The following is a 25444-nucleotide window of genomic DNA, read 5'->3' on the forward strand; positions in this document are numbered from 1 at the left end:
TCCCCTCCCCGCGTGGCTGTGCACCCCCTGCCTCTCCCCTGGCACCAGCCCCACCCCCACTCCCTCCCCACCCCTGCTGCACCGGAAGCCCTTGGTCAGGCTGCCTTGCAGCCCTACCACTGCCCCATGTTTGTGGGGGGTAAGCCCTGTTAGCACCCCCTTATGCCGCCTATGGCCGAGAGCCATACCAGAACTGTCAGTTCATCTCCCCTGCCCCATGTGGGCCTGGCCCCAGCACCCCAGACCTGAGCAAGCACAGCTAGGTGGGGGCTCTGCTGCCCCTTGTCCCCCAGTCAGCTCTCAGCCCTACTCCTGCGTGCCCATGTCAGCAGAGCCCAGCAGAGTGGGGAGAAGGGTGGGAGAGTGCAGGGTCCACACAGCTGTGCTTGCTCAGGTCTGGTGGGGCTGGGGCCAAGCCCATGGGGAGCGGGTTTCTTCTGTCCTCCCTCCTCCACCTCTGGTGCTGAGCAGCTGGGCTGACAGTCCTGGCATGGCTCTTGGTCCTGGCTCCTGCCTGCCTGCATCACCTGAACTGGGTAGCACCAGGGGATGGGGAGGAGCAGAGCCCCCCACCCTGCAGCCCCATCCCCAGTCCCCCAGGCCTGAGTAAGCACAGCTGGGTGGAGCCTGTGCTCCCCACCCTTCCCCCCACCTTGCCTGGCTCAGTTGACACCATCACGGGGGACCAGGGCTGAGAGCCATTTGGGCGGTCAGGTGAGCCAGGCAGCCTCAGGCGGTGGGGGAGCAGAGGCCCCCCCAACCCTATAGCCCTGCTCCCCCCACTGGAGTAAGCACAGCTGGGGGGTTTCCCCTTGCTGCTGACAGGGTTGCTGATGGTGTGGGGAGGGAAGAGGTGGGGTTGGGGCAAGAGGCCCCTGTGGGAGGCTTGCAAGAGTACCCCCTGCCTTCTGGCTTGGCCAGTGCAGGCATTTGCATGCCTCCCCCACCCAAGAGTAAATGTGCATTGTGTTCATTCCCAGTTCAGTCTACCCAGCTTAGAGAAACCTGGGTAGATTGACCTGGCTGCACCTTGGGCTTTTTGAATGTCTGTACTTAGCGTAGGTGTCTAATAAGTGGAGTAGCCCTGGCTTACATAGTTGCTCAAGTGACATGTAACAGGAAACATGACAATAAAAAAATGAAATGAACTAGACAAGCCCTCACACTTTATCGGGAAGCTAAACCTATAAGTTTTAAGGCATCCTGTTAAGACATCAGTTTTTCATCCTTACTCAAATCAGAAGTTTTGGTTAAGGCACTATTTATGGTTTTGATTCAGATCGTGATTTTGCAACAAACAATGTAATGAATGCAAAATGAATACATCTTTGAAATATATTTTAAATTATATCTTTTTAACTTCTTTCCTTTGCTTTCCCTCTTCCCATGTTCTTTTAAGTAATATATGCATCTGAAAATATGTATTTTCATCTATGAAAGTTGTCACATAAATAGTTCAGGTGAGGTAAAAGCCTGTGTTTGACTCAGAAGGGGAATATTTAAGTAAACACCCATGATGTTATGAACAATTTAATGGAAAAAAATCCTTAATTTGAAAACTAGGAGGTTTCTCTCAGGTTTAATAAAGAATCTGGCATATGGCGATGATTCTTCTAAAGAAGAAAAGAATGGTCACATAATTCATTTAGTAATCTGATGTCTGAGCAATCATATCTACTTCAACAGAGCCACAAATAATGATGAAAATTGTCCTTCATCTGGTTTATAATTAAACTGAGAAAAAATATTTAGAATTAAATCTCTAGAAAATTAAAAAGCCCTTGTAGCCTCAGAACTTAGCTCCCAACAAGTAGGGAGCATTCCATTGCAGTGTACCTTTGAAAATGGTTCCTTAAAGGTTCCATATTTATACCAATAAGACAGCCAATTTACTAGGGGACTAATCGTGCAAACATTCTCTATCCATGTACTCTGCTGATCTGAATTACTTCTCTGGGAATTTTGCAGGCTGGAAGGTCTATGAATTACAGTTATGTAGTAGAATGTCATAGTAAAGAACAAATACTATAGCTGCTAATAAATATCTACCAGTATATTTCCACGGATAGCGTAATGCAAAGAAATGAAAGTTTGTAGCAAAGTTTAATAGCTGTTATTATAGATGCATTTATAAAGTGTAGCCTTGAAGTCTGTCAATCATTTCCTCAGGAAAGCAATGCATTTTGAGTGATTATATAACCAATACCTTTTATTTACTGATATTGCTCTTTCCTTTAACTCGTTGTATTTTTTTTCACAGAATCTATATGAGAACATGTTTTCGATATGTCAGAGATCCATTAAAATAATTATATTATCAAAAATCACATTGGGTCATTTTAAACATGAATCCTTTAGTTTGGATTTTGAATTTTAAAAGTGTAGACCTTTAACAAGAGAAAAAAATCTATAAACAAATTTTAGATAGTTCATCTAGATTAGAATTGAATTAGTTTCTACCCACATAAAGATATTAGCTCACAGTCCAACACAATAAAAACTACAATGCAATCAATTAATTTAAAAGCAAAATATTCCACATTATGTTTTGCATACAATGCCTGATCCAAAGGCCTTTGAAATGAATAGAATTCCAGAGCTATAAGAGATTTTGAGTTAGGTTCCCAAACTCCTAGGCTTCAGCCCTTTCCAGAAAACCTAAAAGGTAGACTTTTTTTCTGTGTCCCTATGGGCAGAATCCTATTTCACTTTACATGCCTAAATGGTACTTCTGCATATAGTTGTGATCCTGTTCTAAATGCAGTGTGGATTCATGAGCATGTACTTTAAGCGCACACACACATACATGTACCTGAGTATGTCCTGAAACTGTGGTCCAGGAGGAGGACCATCTCATGTTTTAGAACAACTTAATGGTTAGAGTATTTGTCCAGAAACTGGGAGACTCAGATTTTGGCACTCTTTCACCCAGATAGGGCGTGAACCTGTAGGACTCCAATTCCCTAGGCTAGGGACAGACATTACACATAAACATGTTTAAGTGATTAGAAATTTGTTTAAACCTGTAACAGAACAGATGTTCAGTGCACATAAATCAGTTTGAAAATGGCTGAAACTGGTTTGAGATAAATCTGGTTGAATGTAGTATCAGACTTAACTGATTTGGGTCAAACTGGTTTATGTAATGTCTGTCCCAGACCCCTTGCTGGTTTAAGTTAAACCAGACTCCCCCAGCATCCCAGCATACTCTCTGGACTGGGCAGGTCACTACTCCACAGCAGAGCTGGCCCCTCCCCTCTGCTCCCTGGCTGGACCCTGGCTGCCCTCCCCACTCCCTGCTAAGCAGGGATTCTCCATCTCCTCTGCCTTACACAGACACCTCTCAGCATTAGCCACATGCTGAGTATGGTCCATGTTGTGGCAGACCAGACAAAGGAAGAATCAACAGATAGCTGGTAATATCACTCTGTTGTTTTCTTAATGGGGTGATAAACACTGAGTTAGGAGTGATAAACTCTGTGTTATCAATTCCCTGCTGGGCTCGTGGCGGGTGGGGACCCCCTCCCTCATCCCTAACCAGAGTGTCCTGCCAGGGCCTGGCCATGACCCCTCAGCTCAGCACTATAGAAGGGAAGGGAGGGCTGCTCTAGTACCCGCCCCCTGCCCCCTCCCAGCTTCTAGCCTGAGCCACTGCCGGCATGTGCCTGCATTTCTGTGATGTTTTTTCAGTTACACACTGATTTAGTGTAGCCAAGTTAGATTAACCTGCAAAGATTGAATCAATTCAGGTTCAGGCTTTTTGAATGTCTGTCCCTAGCCCTAGTGTTGTGGTTGAATGAGTAGGCCACAAGTCAGGTTTTAGCTGGTTGCTTCTCCAGTCCTCCTGAGCTAAGACATGTAATATTCAATGGATAAACAAGATAGAGACTAATGTGTAAGTTTCTAGCCACTGGAAGCAAGAGTGCAGGCAAGAACCCAGGGCCCACTTCCTTCAGAAGCAGCAGCCTTCTCACTGAGCTCTAGCTCACACACCCTCTAGCTTACATTCTTCTGCCCTATTTCCATTTCTTGGCTGCCTATGGGGAAGATTCAAGATGAGGCCTAGTAAAGGAACTTTGAAATGCCTAATGCTTAATGGCCTGGCAGTTAGAATAGTGTCAGAGACATGTAGGCTCATGTTGCTCTGGAGGAGAGGGGCCTAGACCTGGGTCTTTTGCTTCCTGGGGAGTGCTAGCCCATTGGACTAAAACATGGGAGTGGCCTGTCCCACTGGCACATAACACCTCCTAGTTGTAAGTTTTCACCTAACTACAATTTCATGTCTTATGCTTGTGTAGGTATGTGTGTGCAGAGCTGCAGACCTGCCTAGTTGGAGCACAGCCTGCTGCTTACATGTTCATGTTACATGTGGAATGAGAATGAAAATTGTGTGTAAGTGCCACAAATGGCAGCTGCACAGCTGGATAAATGTCAGTTTGGTACATAAAGTGAAGCAGGGATCTGCCTTAAATAAAGCCTGGGCTAATTTAAATTAACGGGTTTTCATGTGCAAAAGTAAATTGGATGTATTATAGAAGAAAAACGATATTGATTTTTTTTTTTATATACTGGAAGCATGATGGTATAAACTGATTGATTTAATTGATGGAGGCACGATTGTAAAAATTGGGTCATGGAAATATGTATAAATCGGAAAAATCTAAAAGAAATCTTTAATTTGCTATATTATTGTCTTATTACCAAATGCACTTTCATACTTCATTTTAGCATCCAGTAAACAAATGACTTGTAGGTATTTTGAATCTAGAACTGGTATGATTTAAAAAAAAGAAAAAAAGATGAAATATTGCTTTTTCATATTTCAGAAGTAGCTATATTATTCTAGAATATAGAATATTAGGGCTGTGTGCAGCTTCAGTCCCTGATTTGATTTGGCAGATTCAGCCTGATTTGGTGGCCAAATCTCCAAACCCAAATTGACTCAGGAGACCATTTACTCTCTCTCAATCGAATCGGAACCCTCCAAATCGATTTGGAATGATTCGGCGATTCAGACAGCGACACGGCTTTAAATGTTTTTTCTACATTCCTCAAGGTACCAGGTAGCTCATGAATGCTGAAGTGCAGGGGCGGATGGAGCATCCCACAGGAGTGCGGGGGGCTCACCAGCGCACTCAGCAGCAGACCTGAAAGTGGACCAGATTCTGGTCCACTTCCAGGTCCACTGGGGAGTGCACAGGGGACCCTCTACACCCTCCTGCCTCAGCAACTAGTGCTTCCTGGGTCTTGGGGGGCCCCCCAGCACTCTCCCTGGCATACCCGGAAGTGGACTGGAAATACTTCCGGTCCACTTCCAGGCTTGCTGCCAAGCACGTGGGCCCCGCACCCCCTGTGCTCCTGTGGGATGCTCCATCTGCCCTAGCATTGCAGTGTTCATGAGTCGTGCCTGGTACCTCAAGGTATGTAGAAAAAACATTTAAAGCTGTGTCTGTGGCCAAATTGCTGATTCTCTGAATCAGCATCAAATCTTCAGATATGGATTCGGCCGAATTGAATCGGGGACAGTGATCCAAATCAATGAATCAAATCATTGTCCCCGATTCGGGCTGAATCTTAATCCAAATCAAATATGGCCCATTTTGCACACCACTACAGAATATCCAGTTCTATATCATTGGGTATTTGAGGCAAATAAATATATGAAGATACTTTAGGAAACATGAAGACTGCTTTCAAAACCAAATTTGGAAAACATCAAGCACACTGCTAGCATTAAGCAGTAGCATCTGCTTATGACAGAACATCACTTCCATGGAAACGAGGGAAACACATTTTTATAATCTGGAATCAATATTGTCAGATTTTATTGGCATAATATGCTTAGGCAAACATGGTTGCTTTGTAATTGCTCCAAAATATTTTCCAACTCTCTAAATACATATAAAAATCCAGTCCATTCTTATTGTCTTTATCCAAAACAAAACTGTGTGTGTTTGTGTATGGGAAGACTGGTAACAATTTTAGACTGTTATTCTGATCAACTTGCTTCTGCCTTCTTTCCTAGGAAGTGTGTAGAGAGCTCTGGTGCCTCAGCAAGAGTAACCGCTGTGTTACCAACAGCATTCCAGCAGCTGAGGGTACTCTCTGCCAGACAGGGAGCATTGAGAAAGGGGTGAGTTCAAGTGATTTGTTGTTCTATGAGAAGTTTGAAGATGAAAAAGAAAGAAGAGAAAGACCAGAGAGAGCTATTTTTTTATGCTTGGATAGGAGATTTTAAAACTCAGATGTGCTAATTTAGAATCCATTTGCATAATGAACTCCACCCTAATGGAAAATTCCTATAGAATTTAACAGAAAATAAGATATATATTCATTTAAAAAAGAAATTATCCGTGATGTAGAATTCTATAGGCTGGCTTGACAAAAAATATAGTAAGATTTTTTATTAAATTTCGTATGTTTTCAGAGTAATTTCTATAAACATTCTATTTGTTTCATTTTTATTAAATGTTATAGCACTCTTCCATATGAGACTACTTTAACTTTGAGCCTATCATAGGCTCATGAATTCTCTCTTAAGTTCTCTCTCGAGATTGAAAGTTATTATATTTTTAGATGATAAAATCATTTTTATTCTTTTAAATCCAAGCTAAATCACTCTATAGCATGTAAAATAGTTATAGTTTTAGTAAGGGAGATCCTTATAACTCTCATTTCCTGTTGACAGTGCTGTTTTGGGTCTCACTTATTTCTATAGAATCCTGTTGTTTATGTAAAATATTCACTTTAAAAGGATTTTGCCTTAAAAGCTGATAAATTTCTGGATATAATGGGTAGAAATGATCTCTGTAGAAAACAGTTGTTTCAGTGGGGACAGCATCTTGATTTATTCTTTTTTTTCCTCATGTTTATGCAGGCTATGGAGATAAATATCTGTGTGTCCGCAAGTGCGTACGATAGGAAAAAACAAAGTTTAACATTTGTTATTTGGTTAGTGAAGATATGTTAATTTTATAAATGGAAAAAAGACTTGTATCAGAATAAGTATTGCATAACTAAAGCCTGAATTCCTTCAGAACTATGAGAGGAACATGGGGAAAAATATTTTAAAATACATTTGTTTGCAGAATACTGAAATAAATTGACTTTCATATATCCATTTTTAAGAATATGTAAAAGACACTTTTCATAGGTTGGTTCAAATTGATAAGAGTAATTGTATTAAATTATTCCTAATAACTCTTTGGGGATTGCTTCATTTGCAGATGAGTCCCTACAATTTACTGCTCCAGACTGGATTAATGCTAACAATGACTACTGTCATCTGTGCTCAGTCCTGACTCTTGCCATGTTTGCTGGGCTAGTTTCAACAAAGATTACACTGCATTTCAACTTGCAATCTGATGTTTAAATACAGAGAATGAAAGCTTTTGGGCAGCTGTCACGGTTTATTAATCTTTGCTGACGGCTTCATTCAGGACCCATGACCTAGCACCATTCTGATGGCTTTTCCATGCTGAGTTTAGAAATACTGGTAAACCATGTAAAATAAATTCATTGAAGGGGTCATTTAAAAAAACAAAAACCTAGCACTTACAGTTAGCCAATAAAAATAGGGAGACCTTCACATTCTACAAAAATGTTACCTTTTATTAAAGTAATAGAAAATGCTAGGAGGCTTTTTCTTAAATCAATGGTCTAGGTTTATTTTGGAACCACCACTTTTTGTCAATGACAAGGAGCAGTTTACCTCAATGTATGTGTTTAAAATTGTGAAACTACAGTGTAAAAGTCAAGATTTTTTAAGACGTTATTGCTGTGTCCATTTACCAGAAGTTATAATCTTTCTGTTCTCTAAAAGACATCACTTCCACTCATCAATAATTCCTCTCTGGATTTTAGAAGCAGGCATAGGTGAGGTATTTTATTTACAGAGATAAAGCTATCCATCCCACTAAACAGCAGAGAATTCTATCCATAGGTTCCAGCTTCAAAGCTTCTTGTAAATGAATGGTTCTTGATAGCTACAAAGGCATAAAATACGAATTATTTCGTAATATGTAGCTTACTTTACCATACACTAAGAAGAAATTAATGGCTTGCTATTGTATATCACTTAATAACATTTATATTGTATCCACATCTAAAATTGACAACCAGATTTGGCCCTATTGTGCTAGGATCTGTCCAGTTAGATAATAAAAGACAGTTCCTGCTCCCAAAAGCTTAACCAGACCCAAAGGTACTCAGGAGACTAATTTCTGCTTTGTGACACTGGTATAAACTCTGAGTAAGACGGTGACCTTTTTCTAGCTATACGCTGCAAATAGGAGCAGAATTTGGTAGTGGGTGTAATTGTGTATGTTAATGTCTAGTTGACAAAGCTGGGAGAGAGATGGATAAAATTGCATAACACTCCATTATAAGACCCTCTTTTCAATCAGTTAGATATCCCTGCCAAACATTAACTATTTGGGCTGAAATTTTCCACATTAAGTATCTGCCTCAGACTGAAGAATTTTTTTGAATAATTCTGAAAAACTGTTCAGCTGTTTCTGAGAATCTGAACAGGGAATAATGCATTATTATTGTAATAATTCTTTTATGCAAGGACTTAATTTTGGCAAAATGTCACTTTAAATCAGAAAGGTGCTTTTTCCTGTCCCTGTGAAACTTGATTCAGATTTGGTTGAGGCTTCCGTTTTTGTATATGTGTACATAATATTATAAGTAGTTTAAACAAAAAGCTGTCACAAAGAGTTTACAAGTAAAATAAAAAGACAGAACAAATGGCAATGTGCATTTTTATCATTACATTTATAACGGCTTAAAAATGCTGACTTTTCATTAGCCATCAATGTGGACTTGTTTTAGCTAGGTTACCAAAGTACTCAGTGTTCTTCCAATTTGAAATATTTACACATAAAGACAAAACTTACAGCCAGGACCTAAGAGAGAAGGGAATGAGGATACAGTTTTGCTGGTTCAAAATGAAGATAATTTTATTTTTTAATAGGTAGTAAAATATTAATTGTAAGAATGTGTGTAAATAACGTAGAAGTATCGTATCTAGAAGATTATTTCAAAACATTTTATTTCAGCATAAAATTCAAATAATATTTCTTTATTTCCTGTTTCCAGTGGAAGGTGTTGGGGAGAATCTTTCTGTCAGGATGTGCTGGGCTCCCAAATTTCTCTCAGGCCTTGCTTACATCTGAAAAAGCTGATAAATAGGCAATAGGCAGTAGGGAATAGTCAACAGAGGACAAGATCATTTTAAAAATTATTATTTTCAGACACCTATCTCAACAAAGTTTGGGATATTTTTATAGAGAGAGTTGTATCTTACCTACTGATAAAAAAACTGCTTTACAATTATGCCCCTCACAATATCTTGCTCAGAAAAATGTCCTTGACATTATTGCATTCATAAGTCTTTCTAATTATTCTTTCCTTTCCTTAAATCAATAGCACATTATGCTGCCGATAAGTCAATATCTTTACAAAAAAATTTCCATACTTAAAAGTAGAGTGAAAAATACATACCGATTTTAACTATAAAACTTCAGTTGATGATTTCATAATGTTGTTATGATATAAAGCTCTTTATCCAATAATAATTTCAATGAGAAGCTCAGAATAATGCTTCAGCTGAAATGGGCAGAATCCCTATTTCACTTTCCACCCATAAACAGCACTTACTAAGCTGTGTAACTGTCATTTGTTGGCACTTAAGCACAGTTTGCAGTCTTATTCTCAAAGCATCCACACAGCTACTGAACGTGGTCAGTAGGCTGCACTCTGGGCAAGTTTGTGTGCGTCTCTGCATGCATGTGCCCAGGTGTAAATCACAAAATTGTTGCTAGGAAGAAATCAGGCCCCTTCATATCTTTTAGCTCAGTACCCTAGTGCTTAGGATGCTCCCCCAGCTAGTGGGAGACCCCGGTTCTATATCCCTTTCACCCCAGATAAGGTTTGAACCTACATTGCCTTGTCCCAATACATTTTCTATCAACTAGGTTGCAGATTAGACACTATCACATCTGCTTCCAGCCCTGCTCTTGAAGCTGACCCATTGCACCTTGCATATAGTATCCATTGGATAAAAAGGACTGAGAGCAGCAGGGAAGTCTCTGTCCTATTGGGAGTAAGGTTTTAGGCTGAAAGCTAAGGCCCCTTTACACTCTCTAACTCTCTCTTTCTTTTGGGCCTATATATCTTCTTCTCTTGGCTGCACAGGAGGCCAGCTTCAAGAAGGTGGCTGGGGAGGATACCTCCTAACACCTGATGGTTAGAGTACTGAGTTAAGAAGTAGGAGATGTAATTTCAAACCCCTTCTAGGCATAGGATAGTCCAGGATTTTGAAAAGTGGGATTTGAGATTAGTGGCTGGCACTGCAAGGGTAGCTGTACCCTTACTTCCAACTTCTTTCTCTCCCCAGCATGGGCAGATTGCACTGCAAAGCAACAGATGGGGACTTTTTTAAGCCCCCAAGTTGGGTAAGGATCCCTACCTCAACTCTTGACACCCCTTTCCTTTCCATCCATGCTCAGGGGCATGTCCTCCCCTCCCATCCCCTTTCCCCCTATCTGCTGCTGCTGCTGTCCTTCCTGACATGGGGGTCAGGGGTATTTTTGAGAATTGCTTCTGTTCTGCTCCAGCCAGGCTGGACAGGAAGCCAGGTTCAGCCAGAGACAGTGATGGTTTTCCCATGCCTGCAAGATTCCCTTCCCTGAGCCTAGTCCTGGGCTGGTAAGGGAGACTGGTCCTGGACGGGGGAGGAGGGAGGAGATTGGACAGTGGGGAGGAACTCATCATCTGCTACTGCCTCTATCCCTGGCTGATCCCAGCTCTTCTTGCAGCCCAGATGGAGTAGGGCAGGAGTGGCTCAGGAGCTCTTCCCACATCTGGCTTATCTGGGCTAGGGACAGACATTACACATAAACCAGTTTAAGTGATCAGAAACTGGTTTAAACCTGTAACAGAACGGATGTTCAGTGCACATAAACCAATTTGAAAATGGCTGATTTATGCAATGTCTGTTTCATACCCCTTGCTGGTTTAAGTTAAACCAGACTCCCCCAGCATCCTGGCATACTCGTTGGGCTGGGCAGCTCACTGCTCCACAGCAGAGCTGGCCCACCCCCTCTGCTCCCTGGCTGCAGCTCAGCACAGACTACAGGTGTCTGCCTGGCTTCCCCCTGCTCCCCGCCTGCCCTCCCCACTCCCTGCTAAACAGGGATTCCCCATCCCCTCTGCCTTACACAGACACCTCTCAGCATTAGCTAGCAGACCACATGCTGGCTATGGTCCCTGCTGTGGCAGACAGGACAAAGGCAGAATCAGCAGGTAACTGGTAATATCCCTCTGTTGTTTTCTTAATGGGGTGATACACACTGAGTTAGGGGTGATAAATACTGTGTTGTCAATTCCCTGCAACAGGGATCTGTCTTAAATAAAGCCTGGGCTAATTTAAATTAACAGGTCTTCACGTGCAAAAGTAAATTGGATATATTCCTAATCAGAGCGTCCTGCCGGGGCCTGGCCATGATGCCTTAGCTCAGCACTGTAGAAGGGAAGTGAGGGCTGCTCTAGCACCTCCCAGTTTCTAGCCTGAACCACTGCAGGCATGTGCCTACATTTTTGGGATGTCTGTTCAGTTACAAACTGATTTAGCCTAGCCAGGTTAAACTAACCTGCAAAGATTGTATCAATTCAGACTCAGGCTTTTTGAATATCTGTCCCTAGCCCTGGAGACAATGGCAGCAGTAGGTGGTAGAGGGGAGAATTAGAAGAGAAGGTACTTGCTGTTGAGCATGGAAGAAAAGGGACACTAGTCTTCTTACTAGTCTTCTGATTTGGGGACTTAAAAAAGTCCTTTGATGTTGCTCCCACAGTGTGGTCAGAAAGGGGAGGGGGTGCAACTGCACCACTGCATCCCCTCTGGATTCACCCCTGCTTCTAGCTGAAGAAGATTTAGAACCTTTATCTCCTACTTCCTGGGTGAAGGCCCTAACCATTAGGCATTGATTTAATGTGGGGAACCCCCCTCTAACACCTGTGAGTCATAGGTTTTTCCCAGCTATAGTTTCAGAACTTATGCTCACCCAGTTTCAGGACTTACAATCTTCTACTTATGTGTGTATAGATCTGCATACCTGGTCAGCAAAAGTATAGCTTACTGAGCTTGCTTATCCACCCTGCACATGGAGTAGGATTGCAAACAGTGTAAGTGCCAAAAATGGCAAGTGTCATTTGCCAGTAGTAAATGTCATTTGAGGGTGGAAAATGAAATAGGATTCTGCCGCTACTGTACACAAAGAAGTTTCAGTTGAAGCATTCTCCTGAGCTTCTCATTGAAATTATTGGACATAAAGCTTCGTATAATAACATTATGGAATCACCAATTGCAGTTCCGTAGTTAAACTGAGACAAGTTTTTACTCAATTTCTTTTAAGTATATAAGGCTTGTTTAAAAAAATTACAAATAGAAATCTGCTAATTAACTTTAAGTTTAGGAATTAAGACTAATTTAATAGTGGTTTTAAATTTAGCACATGATATCCCACTTCATTTTATCCTGATTTTCATTACTGGCAGAAATGGACTTCCATGTAGTTAACCCTCACTAAAATTTTATGCATAGATTATATTTTAAGTATTTTTAATTTATAATAGGAGCACAGGAATTTAGGACTGGAAGGGGACTCTTGGGCCATCAAGTCCAATCTCCTTTATTCTCAGTTATCGATCCAGAGTCCTATAAAATGTTCACTCTAGTTTTGTCACACACACACACAGCCACAAAAGTACTCTAGGGGCCCTGCTACACTTTCAAAATAAAGCTGGCTAGAAACTAGCCATAGAGTTGTTACACATTTTCAAGCACTAACTTTATAGCTGGTTGGCTCTCTTTTAACTGGCTAGTCATTTTTATCATGTGATAATTACTTTGCACATGTGGCTGGTCTAAATTTATTGTGCAGTTAACCAGTCAATTGCATAATATATATAGCACGTTGCAGGAGCCTATAGTAACAAAAGCAAAAACATTGCACAGTGTGTCACAGGCAAAAAGCGAGGTGAATAAGTTGCTGTCAGTAGCCTGCCACTGCGATGGCAGACAAGGTATTACGATAATTAAGATAATTAATGCTGAGATGATTCTAAAAAGTGGACCATATCTTATTCTGTAAAGCATAGAAAAAAATCTCCACAGTTCTTGCCTAAGTGGAAATAGTTTTTTTTTCCAGTTGCAAATCTTGTGAATAATTTTTCCCTGAGTAGAAATATAAGTGCAGCCAGGTAGTCATGTTTCAAAGCGCAGAAAGAAGTAGCAGCATCCCCAGTCAAAACTCCCACCTCTAACTGTGACAAACAGCCAATGTTTCAGAAGAAGGTGAACCATCACACAGCATTCAATAAAGCATTCATGAGAGGAAAATTCCCTCTTGGTCCCTACAGACAGCCAGTAGACTAACTGAATTAGCAGATACCTCCTATATGAAAATCTTAATTTGGCAATTACGAATCCTAATTAAAATCTTAATATGAAATTTTCAAATGCTTTAATCTATATATCACATTGATTCCTGATATTTTTCATACTGAAATGGTACTCCTTCAGCAGGGATGGAAGATTCATGATTTAATACCAGATTTCCATGAGGAATTGTCATATCTTGTTGTTCTCACTGGCATGTCTACATCATTAAGAGAGAGTAAATTTATTGGTGTGTGCCTAATGTGCAACCTGTTCATCTGTTATGGGCATAGCATGCTTCACTGTGGTGATCTCTATTGTGATCCTTTGACAATATAGAGATAACCACTGGGAATATTGGCCGCTGACTGTTTTTTGCAAACGCCCCACATTTATCATTTACCTGCTCCACAGGTAACAGTATTATTTGTCTGTTCCTGAGAGCAGGTGGGGCCACCTTCCTCAGTGATGGAGAGATGATGGCCATTTTGAAAGAGAATATTTTTGTGAGTTTTCCTGAAAGAGATGTTCAGTAACTCCAGCCTCTGCTAAAGGATAAATATTCAGTTTAAAAAATAGAACAGCAAAAATGAGCAATAACCCTAAATATTTCTTTTCAAAAGTTGTCTGTTTTACTCTGTATAAGAGAGAGCTCGTTTGGGGCATGTGGGAGAAAGAAATCGAATTTAGAGAACGAGAGAGTACAAAACTAAGGTGTATATGCTGGTTTCTTTAAAGTCCTCTGGAAAGAGAAAAGCAGGTCCAACCCAATTTAGCCAGCCAGTATGCTCTAGCTGATTTCTGGTGCTCCAGAGTGATGTAAAATAGCCGGGACATATTGGTGAATCTTGCCATAAAAGTTAAACTTAAGTAAGATTTCATATTACTAGAGATATCACTTGGGAATGTTTTCTTTGAATTTCTTGTTTAGTGTTCATATGTAGATTTATGTAGATTTCTAAATTTAAAAAACAATGAAATTTGCAGACAAAAATATATTAAAATGGAGTTGTTTCAAATTACATATCAGTAATTTCATGTTGTGCAATAAAAATCTATGAGAATAAATGACAGAGTATTTTTTTTTATTGACAAGAATATGAAATGTTAATGTTCCTTCATTACAGCACTGTTTATACCAGAACACGCTTGATGATATAGAATAGAGTGTTCAAGAACATAATTCTCTATTTAAAAAACCTAAAGCACCGTAAGTTTACTATGGCTGCATCATGTAATTCTTATTCACATAGAATTTCTAATGAAAAGTGGTATTTGCTTGAATAAGGTTGAAGGTTAAGTTCTTATCTCAGTGGGAGTGTCTACACATTCATTAATGCAGTTTTGCTACTATGCATTAAATTTAGTAACTCTACTAAATGTGCATTAAGCTGCCCTAATGCAGTGTAGCAAATGCACATACTTTTTTAGTGACACTTAATGCGCAGTAGCCTATCTTTACTGTGAATTAGCATATTAGCATGGTTTTTGTTGTGATGCTTTAATGTGTGGTAAAATAGGCTACTGCACATTAAAGTGCACGTGTAGATACACCCAGTTATACCTAGGTAAATTCAGTGCAACTCAGTTTAGTTTCAGTAGAGTTATTTGAATTTTCAGCCATGTCACAGAAAGCAGAATTTTGTTGTAAGGAACGATAATAGGAGTTGGCTCTGTATGATGTAAATAAGATTTGTCAAACTGGACTTACAAAATAATTTATTTTAATGTCTGTTCTTTTTACAATGGATTCATGGCTTTATGCTTAAATTAGTCCAGCTATTATCTGAGCAGTATTTCAATACGCATGTTCATTTGGTTTTGGAACATATCACAAGTATGTGTGTATAATGGTTTTCGATACCCCTCTGATCTTTTGGCATAATTTTTAGTGTAGATGAAATACAGCAACAAATTCCTCTTCCATTGTAACTTCACCCAGACTTACTTTTTAAAATAAGTAGAAATTACCATAATAAAAATTCCATAGTGGGGAATTTTCCATGTTGCATTATTGAGCTATTAGTTGAATTATAGGTGGGTTTTTTTTATTTAAAAGATCTTAAAAATGGATCTTAATGTCTAAAAGAATTTGAGTTTTAGTCCTTTTAATGATACACACCAAGTAGGGTTGTGACTTAAGAAGAAAAAAAGAAGAAAGAAGAAATTTGTCTTAAACTGTTCATGTGTTTTAGTCATCTATAATTCAGGGCTTAACTAAATATAATTAACAGATCATACATACTTTCACTAATGCCTAAACATGGCTAGAAAAGGTAAAATATCAGTCAGTTATCTATACAGAGAATGCTAATGCCTATGATTGGTCATTGCCTGACCCTTATATTTTTCTGTCCTGATAACTCTATCAGCCTGAAAGCTAATTCTGTGTTTTCTGTGAAATCTTTCAGTGGTGTTATCAGGGAGAGTGCGTACCTTTTGGCACTTGGCCCCAGAGCATAGATGGGGGTTGGGGTCCGTGGTCAATATGGGGAGAGTGCAGCAGGACCTGCGGGGGAGGAGTCTCCTCATCCATAAGACACTGTGACAGTCCAGCGTAAGTAGCTAAAGTAAGCCGAAGCCAACAAAAAGATATATTTGGAAATTATTCAAAACTGTGGTTTCACGTGTTATCTGTAAAAACGTTTCACTGGTGTGCCAACACTTGTCTTCAAAATAGCAGACAGGAACAGCTATGCAGGAGAAGCTTGCTAGACATACTTTCACATTTTTAAATGTATGCATTATGCATGTACTGTAAAGCCAGTCACTCTCTAAATTTCTTAGTAACTGACAAGCTTTCCTTCTCAAATTTCCTGTTTATGCAAAAGTTCTTTATTATGCCTTAGATATGCTTCTATATTTTTAGATGTGATTGTCTCAAATATTTGCCTGAATATAAAATAACTATTACTAATTAATATTAAAAATAACAGAATATTTATAACTTTTGGAATACAGTGATTTTCATATATATCACAATGACTAATAATACCATAAATACAGTAAATTTTCCTTTTGTCTCATCCAACAGTAATTACTTTTTCTGAGCTGCTTCTATCCACTGAATCCTCAAATGGTTTAACTACTCCTTTCCCCACCATTACTATCACTTGGCCAACCTGCTCCTCTCCTTTAGGTTGATTTCTTCCCTGCTGCTCCTGTTGTTTGCTGGTTTGTCTGCTTTATCCAGTCCTGTTGCTTCTATCATCCCCATCTGCTTCTCTGTCTTAATTAATGTTTCAGAGGAGGTTTATCAGGTGGCTGCTCTTCTTTATGTTGTCAATGATTCTCATTTTAAGCCTAAAATGCCTCTTTATCCCTGTTGTTGCTCTTTGCTGAAGGGACCTCAGCTTTTTCTACCACTGTTTGCTTTGTAGGTTCCTCATTCCAGCTATAGTTCCCATGCAGCTGGAACATTTTTACCCTTACTTTTGTTCAAGTCATGCCTAACGGTATCCATTTCAATCCCCACCATTATTTCCTGTGTACCTAGGATCAGTCTTCTTTAAAACAGTAGGTTCTTTTGCTCCTTCCCTCACAATTTTTCCCTAGTTTTGGTCACTCCTTCATTCTCTACTGCTCTCTTTAGATTTGGGACTTCTGCCTGTTATGTTGGTCTTTTGTATGTCAGGCTGCATTCACCTCATCATTGCACTATGTAGATCAAACTGCTTCTGCCCAGTCACCATAGTATATGGCCCAAAGCATGTCATATATTGCTTATGACATTGTGACTGTGCAAGATGAGCTGTTCACGCCCTCAGCACTAGAAATATCTGCCAAACACATGCTAAACATTCTTAAATTTGAAAGTGCTATTTGCATAAATATAAAAAAACAGTTTATACTATTATGAAAACTTCATAATAACTAAAACAAATGCATCTTTTAGCATCAATAAAAATAACTTTTAAAGTAGTTGTAAATTATGTTCTTTTGATTGGATCCTGCTTCCAGTGAAGGCAGTGGTAAAATGGAAAAATAATTCATTTGTCATTGTAATGCACAGTATCTAAATGTTCCTACTGTTAACATTTCAAAGCTTAGCAAATGAATAAAAATACTACCGTATTTACTTGAATATAACACAAGGTCTCCCCCACAATCAACACGGGTGGGGGGAAAAAGCTCCTCATCTTGCATTCACATATAAGGAAATTGGGCTAAATATATTACCTATTATTAAACTGCTGCCAAAAGCAAATGGAAACCAAATATAAGGTTGATTAAATGCAGCCAATGCTAAGCACAACTATAAAATGCATGTTCCAATATGGGGCAAACATACTGATGGGAACCTACCATAAGGTTAGGTTAGGTTAGTGTAACCCATCTGACTAACATATACGGTAGTCCCCACTGAGCACAGTCTCCCTCAGCACTGATTCTTTGTCAAGTCATAGTGAGCCACTTCATTGAATACATTTCAATTTCCTCTTCATTCTGACAGCTGAGCTGCACCTTTCTTTCCCATTTCCAGTGAGGCCAGTTTTTAATCAGCCTTAAATGTCTAGCAAACATCACCAAACAGGGCCCCAAACAACTTACCTAGAATCCCTCTTTTACCCCCTATCTCAGCCTGTTGCATATGATAAAAGCGTGGCCTTGCCCTCCATGACATGGAGACAGACCTCATCTGCATATACATTTTTGGAGAATCCCAGGACTCATGACAAGAATACCTGTTTCCAGTCATGAGTGGGGAGCTGTTTTTCATATGGAACCTTTGTTGGGGGTATTTGGAGTATAAATACATAGGGCACCTATACACATGCCTGATGCCTGCTCTGACACGTGCTAATTACATGTGCCCAACACATTGGGGCAGACTTGATTAACTGAGTTTGCTGGGGTGTGCTAATTAGCACATTCCACAAGCCTCAGTGTCACATGTATTCACTGTTCCTGTGCTTTAGAATGGCAGTGGGGGCTCTTTAAAGCTCGTTGAACAAGCTTTAGTTAAAGCACACCCACCGTCATTTTGAAGTATGTGGCACTGAATACATGAGATGCTGTAGGTGCTTTAATTAGAGTGGCTCATGAAAGCCACTTTAATTAAAGCGCCCCCTTTCTCCCTCCCCTTGAGCATGTGTAAAGATGTCCATATTGAGTAGAGCTGAGCTGTGGGATCACCATGTCTTGAAACATTACTGTGTCTGCTGGGGCCCAGCCCAATGAATTTAATGGTAAATCATGAGCCTTTTGAACTAATACCTTGCATAATTTTTACTATATACAAGTACATACAAAAGTATTGCTTAAAATTGTGTTTATTGAGTACCTGTGCTAAAACTTGCAATAGTTTAAAAAAAAGTAAAATGCATCCATTTTGAATGAAGTAGGTCTATGAGTATCTGTAGTAACTTCCATATATGCAAGTTACTACAGGTATGTTTATTTCTATGTCAGTATTTTCAAATTTGCTTGTCACTTCCATGTGCTCAGTAAGGAGCAGGGTCTGACACTAAGGAAGTGGGGAAGGAGCTGCAGGGGAATGAAGTTGGTGGGAGCAGAGCCCAAGGAGACTGCCTAACCCCACCCCCAGATTTATTTTTTCTGCTGTACCAGTGGGAGGGGGACAAATTCAAGGCAAACCTCCAATTAAATTCAATACCTGGAAAAGGTAACAAATTTCTAAATTTCTACATATAAAAGCTAATTATTGTGAGGTTGTCTTATAATCCGTGTCATTTTATATTCTGGTAAATATGGTATTTGCATTCTATTATGATAAAATTTAAATCTCCTCAAGTGATATGACTGTTATTTTACGATGATGTCATCTGATTAAGTAAATTATAAACTAGCCAAAGTAGGAAAATCTGTATTTTGTATTTTTTCTAATTATTTGTAGCTACCTTAATATCCTTTGAAATAAAACGGAACACTGAAATTCTATTTTTACCTACTTTCAATTTGTATGTTACCTGTTAATGCTTTGGTTCCTGATTCAACTCCCACTGAAGTCAATGGTAGTCTTCCTTGATGAAAGAAGCCCTTGATGTAACTGGGCACTCTATGGGTCAATTTTTGTTCAGTCATATTATTATAAATCTGGAATACACGTGTGGCTTCATTATAATTATTTATTATTACAAACTTCGCACTGTCTAATTTAGAACAGAATCACATTTTCAGTTGATAAAGAATGAAGCTTTTGCAACATACTTCAATATTGTAACAGACAATTTCTACATAGTCTTGTTATATTTACAAATCTAATCAGTGAAATAAAATATAATATAGGCTGTTTTATATTATTTTTCTAATTTTAAAGGCCAGTAAATCAATCATTCAAAGGTATGTCATTTAACTGCAGTTTTTTGTACATACTTTAATTTGTAATTCTTTGGATTTATGCAAATATTACATACAATTGGGAGTCTGAAGTGTTTGGCATTAACCTACCTCTATTCCTATTGAGGAAAATGATAAAATTCTTATTCATTCTGATGGGAAAAGAGTTAAACCTGCTTAGATCACTTTTGAAAATCCCACCCTAGAATTATATATGCTTATTTATTTATATCTTATACATATATATGTATATACAGCATAAAAATCATATATATATTTATGCAACATGTAAATGAATGTGTTTTCAGACCTTCAGGTGGAGGAAAATACTGTCTTGGAGAAAGGAAACGTTATCGCTCCTGTAATACAGATGTGAGTAAAACTACATCCCAGTATAAAAGTTAATCAGCTTCTTTTATCTCTAGGAGTCAATGGACAAAACTTATCCTGGTTCAACTTCATTTACTACACTGGAATGATGGAGGTAGCGAATGTTGTACTTCATGGCTCTGTAGCACAGGGAGGTTTGCTTAATATGTAGGTTCTATACATGTTCTGTCACTTGTAAATGCCCATGTCTATATCTGTCATTCAAATAGAGGTGAGCACGGTTTAAGTTTGCAAGTTGGCTATGCTGTATGGGTATGTAGCAAGGCTAAGCTACAACCCACCCTTTCTTTCAGCTTCCCCTCCCCAAGAACACAGCACTTTGCTTGGTGGGTGTAACATAGTAAGAAAACTCAAGTACAGATACTAGTAGCATACCCAGAGTTCTTTAGACCTATATCTTTTTGCTATTTAACAATACCACACATCTAGTTCATACTAAAAATACACAGAACCACAGGGTCCAAAACCCACTAACATAAAATGAACTAAAGGTATTTACAGCAGGCAAAACAATAGTTACATGTAATCAAGATAAAAGCTTTTAGCCAATACAGAGCAAAAAGTCATAAAGAACCATTTACTGCCTAAAAGACTGTAACAACCTCTTCTTTGTGGCCTTGTAATTTAAAAACTATATAAAAACATGCCTAGGAAGTGTCAGTGTATATGTGGTGATTGAGTAGCAACTGTGGCATAACTCATATAGAATCATAGAAAATTAGGGTTGGAAGGGACCTCAGGAGATCATTTAGTCCAACTCCCTGCTCAAAACAGGACCATTCTTAACCATATTACCCCAGTCAAGGCTTTGTGTACCCAGGTCTTAAAAACCTCCAAGGATGGCGATTCAACAATCTCTCTAAGTGACCTGTTCCAATGCTTTACTACCCTCCTAGCAAGAAAGTTTTTCCTTTTATGTAACCTAAACTTCCCTTGCTGGAACTTGAGACCATTGCTTTTTGTTTTATTATCTGTGACCACAGAGAACTGTCTAGCTCCATCCACTTTGTAATCATCCTTCAGGTTGTTGAAGGCTACTGTAAAATTCCCACTCAGTCTTCTCTTCTTTTAGACTAAATAAGCCTAGTTCCCTCAGCCTCTCTTCTTAAGCCATGCTCCCTAGTCCTCTTAACATTTTCATTGCCCTCTGCTGGACTCTTTCCAATTTGTCTACATCCTTTCTGCAGTGGGGGGCCCGAAAGTGGACACAGTACTCCAGATGTGGCCTAACCAGTGCTAAATAGAGGGGAAGAATCACTTCCCTCAATCTGTTGGCAACACTTCTACTAATGCAGCCCAGTTTGCCGTTAGCCTTCTTCACAACAAGGGCACGCGGTTGGCTCATACTCAGCTTCTTATCCACTGTAACTCCTAGGTCCTTTTCTGCAGTTACTCCTTAGCCAGTCAGTCCCCAGCCTGTACTGGTATATGGGATTATTCCATCCTACGTGTAGGGGTTTGCATTTATCTTTACTGAACTTCATGAGATTTATTTTGGTCCAAACCTCCAATTTTTTCAAGGTCTCTTTGAATCCTAGCCCTACCCTCCAGATAGTGTATCTGCCCTATCTGTTAAGAATACATCATCCTTTTCCTCCAAGTTCAGCAAGCTTCAACATTTCAGAAAATTATCAAATATCTTTTGAATCAACTCCCCAACAGTATAAACAATTGTCCCACAATCAAGAGCAGAACATCTACAGTTAACTTAACCCCTTTTCTGCCCTTTCAGCTAAGAGGAAAAGAAAACTTGTCACAAAATATACCTACAATAGTCAGTTCCTAGGTTCCAACTTGACACAGGTTCCAACTTGACACAGGTCTGTAACATTTGCACTGCAATGCAATGTGAGCAATCAGAGGAAGGCTTGCCTGGCTCAACTTACTATGGGTATAAGCCAAGGGATGAGTATATATTGCTGCCTATACATATCCAAAGACTTGACTTGAACAGTCTTAAGTGCTTAGCCAAGTATATCTCTGAGTACTTTTTAGTAACAAAGGATGATTTTGTGTAAGTGTTCTTTGACTTCTTTGACTTAGCCTCATCAGTCAATTAAAAAAATCTGTATTGGCCTATTTTCTGTATTTTATAGTTTATATTTTTTTACCTGAAACTTAAGATTATTCATAATCATTTTGTAGATCACTTTGGCCTTTTACTTGGAAACTACCTTCATATGCATTGATGATTTTTGTTTATATAATTATTAAGAAAAATCAATAAGGCATCAAGTGGAATTATAACAGGGATAAACCGACACAAGATAACAGAACACACTGGGAAGCATTAATAGTCAGAAGTATAGAAGTTTCAAATTACCACCCTATTGCACAATTTCACTATTTTCAGTGCTACTCTCTAAATCTTCCCAGGGTTACTGCTTTATTGCAAACATATGCAAGCAGACCTAGTAAAAAAAAAATCCAGCTACTTTTTTGAATGAAAACATTTACATTTAAAATGTTCATATATACATTTTATGAAATAATAATTTCAGTAAGCAAAATAAAACCTTTTTGTCACCTATTTGCTTCTCTTCCCCTTTGCCCTAATTTCATTTTTTTTGTTTTAGTATTTTCTATTTTACTTTTTGACCAATTATGCTTGATTTAGGAATGAACAAATTTAGGGTAAATCAGGGGTGCACTGAGATCTAGCTGGGAATGAGTAAGATGGCCATGTATTCATTTGAATAAATTTATTTCCCAAGGCCATTTATTCATTTGAGCATAATGTGGGCAACTGTTTTCTTTTCTTATTTTCCCCTTCAAAAATATATTCTTTCTTTGTTCCCCTAAACTTTGCAGTAGATGTAGAGGCCATCCAATTCCCTTAAACATTTAGAATGTGGCCTCAATGATGCAGGAAATTCTATATGGAACCTCTATATTATGCCTAAACTGAGAAATAGCAAAGTTAGTAGCTACAGAGAATCACCCGTTTTAGGAAGGACAATGGTTTTTGTCCCGAAGACTTGGGTTTCAGCAAAATTGGTAAGTTCTAATGTGCAAGATTGAAACTGGATATGTAAAAGTAATTGCCACTTGTTAGTCACAGGTAGAGAACGACATAAAGATAAAGACATAATCCTGAGGTTATAGAGAATTTAGTAAGTTGGACACTAGCCAAAGGAGGTGATGCTCTCTCCCATAGGTGGTTAGAGTTGGCATGGTGACAGCAGCTGGGGGATGAAGGATTAAACTTCATTGGTACACCAAGTACCAAGTATGCAACATGCATATTTTAGATTTATGGCATCATAAGCTATATACCATATTTTCTTATATACAACATACCCCTAAATAAGATATGTTCCTTGTTTTTGAAAGGCAGAAGATCGTTTCTTGCTTCTACAGCAAGAGCTTCTGCCAGGTGGAAGGAGAAAGTGTCCATAGCCATCAGCTACAGCGTCCCACATGCAGCACTGCAATGTTATTGCTATGACTATATTTCCTTAATTATAATGAATACCTTGATTTCTAGCAGGTACATGTTGTGTACAAGAAAATATGGTATAACTTTTATATTGAGGTATACTGGCCTTTTTGGTAAAAATTCTTGCCAGTTATACCAAATATATATAGTTCTTAATTTCTTACATTTAAAAAATCCATTTTTAAAAATATCACGAGTAAACCTCTTATTTTTAGCCCCCAGTAGGCCTCTTACTTCAAAAACTTACCCCATACTGTATAGAGGCATTTAAGATTTTTATTAACATGATTTTCAATATATGTGTGTGTGTGTGTATACTGTGTGTATAAATATTGAAAATATGTATATTGTTTATCAGTGTGTGTGTGTGTGTGTGTGTGTGTGTGTGTGTGTGTATGGGCTCCACAATTTAAAAAGGATGTGGAAAAGCTTGAGAGAGTCCAGAGGAGAGCCACTTGTATGATCAGAGGGCAGGAGAACAGGCCCTATAATGAAAGGCTGAGAGCTATGGGACTCTTCAGCCTGGAAAAGGGCAGGCTCAGGGGGGACCTGGTGGCTGCCTATAAGTATATAATGGGTATGCATTAGGATCTGGGGAAATGCCTGTTCACCAGAGTGTCCCAAGGGACGACAAAGTCAAACAGTCACAAACTCCCCCAAGACCATTTCAGGCTACACATAAGGAAAAACTTCTTTACTGTCCGAGCCCCCAAAGCCTGAAATAGACTCCCTCCAGAGGTGGTGCAAGCATCTACTCTGGACTCCTTTAAGAAATATTTGGATGTTTATCTCATTGGGATCCTTTGACCCTAGCTGACTTCCTGCCCCTGGGTCAGGGGGCTGGACTCGATCTTCCGAGGTCCCTTCCAGCCCTAACGTCTATGAAATCTATGAAATACATAGCCTACTGGGGACTAAAAATGAGATTTACTCATGATATTTTTAAAAAATGGATTTTTTTTTAATATAAGAAAAGAAGAAATCAGTATGTGACCACCTCAAATTTTGGAAGACAGGAGTTTTTCAATTTATTAATTTGAAATTATTTTCAAAGATTTGAGGTAGGAAATGGTATGCAGGTTTGACAGATATGCAAATGTAAACTATAGCATATAGGGATAGAGTTGTAGTAGGCCGGTACTTGAGCAAGATCAGTTCATAGATGAAAATGAGCTGCATGAAGCTGAACCTGAGTGAGAGAGAGAGAGAGATTATGTTGGTAGTCATAAAAGGAAAAAAAATTGTAGGTCCACAGTACAGTCTCCTCTAACTGAAAGTGAAATCTCACCATTGGTCAGCTCAGTCCTCTGTTTAGGAGTGTGCTTGGGTTTCTTAACTGATGCTACAGGGATTTATTTGGTAGCCATGTTGGTCTGAGACAAAAAGAAATGCAAAAAACTAGAACTCTTAGTTCAGAGATGATACCTGTTATTAGACCAACTAAGAAATCACAAAAAAACTATCTTTTTCTGCAAGCTTTTGGGCTTACATGCCCTTCATCAGGCTCTGGGAAAGTTAAAGACAGTAAAAAGTCCCCACAGGTAGGAAATAAACTTCATTTTTGCACAGAGAAAGCTGAAGATGGAAATCTGTCCATCTGGGTCCATGAGAGTGTCTTTGTGACGCAGGATTCTGTGGCAAGCAGGTTTATTTTCTATCTATGGGGACTTTTTACCTTCTTGAATTTTCCTGAGCCTGATGAAGGGTGTGTGAGCCTGAAAGTTTGCAGAAAAATAATTTTTTTTTTGCAATTTCTTAGCTGGTCTAATAAAAGGTATCATCTCTGAACCAAGAGTTCTAGATTTTTGCATTTCTTAACTGATGCTAAGATCACATAACAGTAAATCTTTCTACCTCCTTTGATTGGCCAT

At 39.1% G+C, this 25444-nt stretch overlaps 1 protein-coding gene across 1 annotated transcript in view; it reads left to right on the forward strand.

Annotated features, from left to right (window-relative positions):
• Window positions 1-25444, forward strand: part of ADAMTS6 (ADAM metallopeptidase with thrombospondin type 1 motif 6) — a 345170-nt gene that overhangs the window by 218434 nt on the left and 101292 nt on the right. The window contains exons 12-14 of the mRNA XM_025216768.1: window positions 6026-6133; window positions 15856-16001; window positions 20053-20116. Of these exons, the coding sequence (XP_025072553.1) occupies window positions 6026-6133; window positions 15856-16001; window positions 20053-20116 (318 nt within the window). The remainder of the gene's footprint in view (window positions 1-6025; window positions 6134-15855; window positions 16002-20052; window positions 20117-25444) is intronic.

This window comes from Alligator sinensis, unplaced genomic scaffold (assembly GCF_000455745.1).
Source record: "Alligator sinensis unplaced genomic scaffold, ASM45574v1 scaffold346_1, whole genome shotgun sequence".
In the NCBI taxonomy this organism is placed as follows: domain Eukaryota; kingdom Metazoa; phylum Chordata; order Crocodylia; family Alligatoridae; genus Alligator; species Alligator sinensis.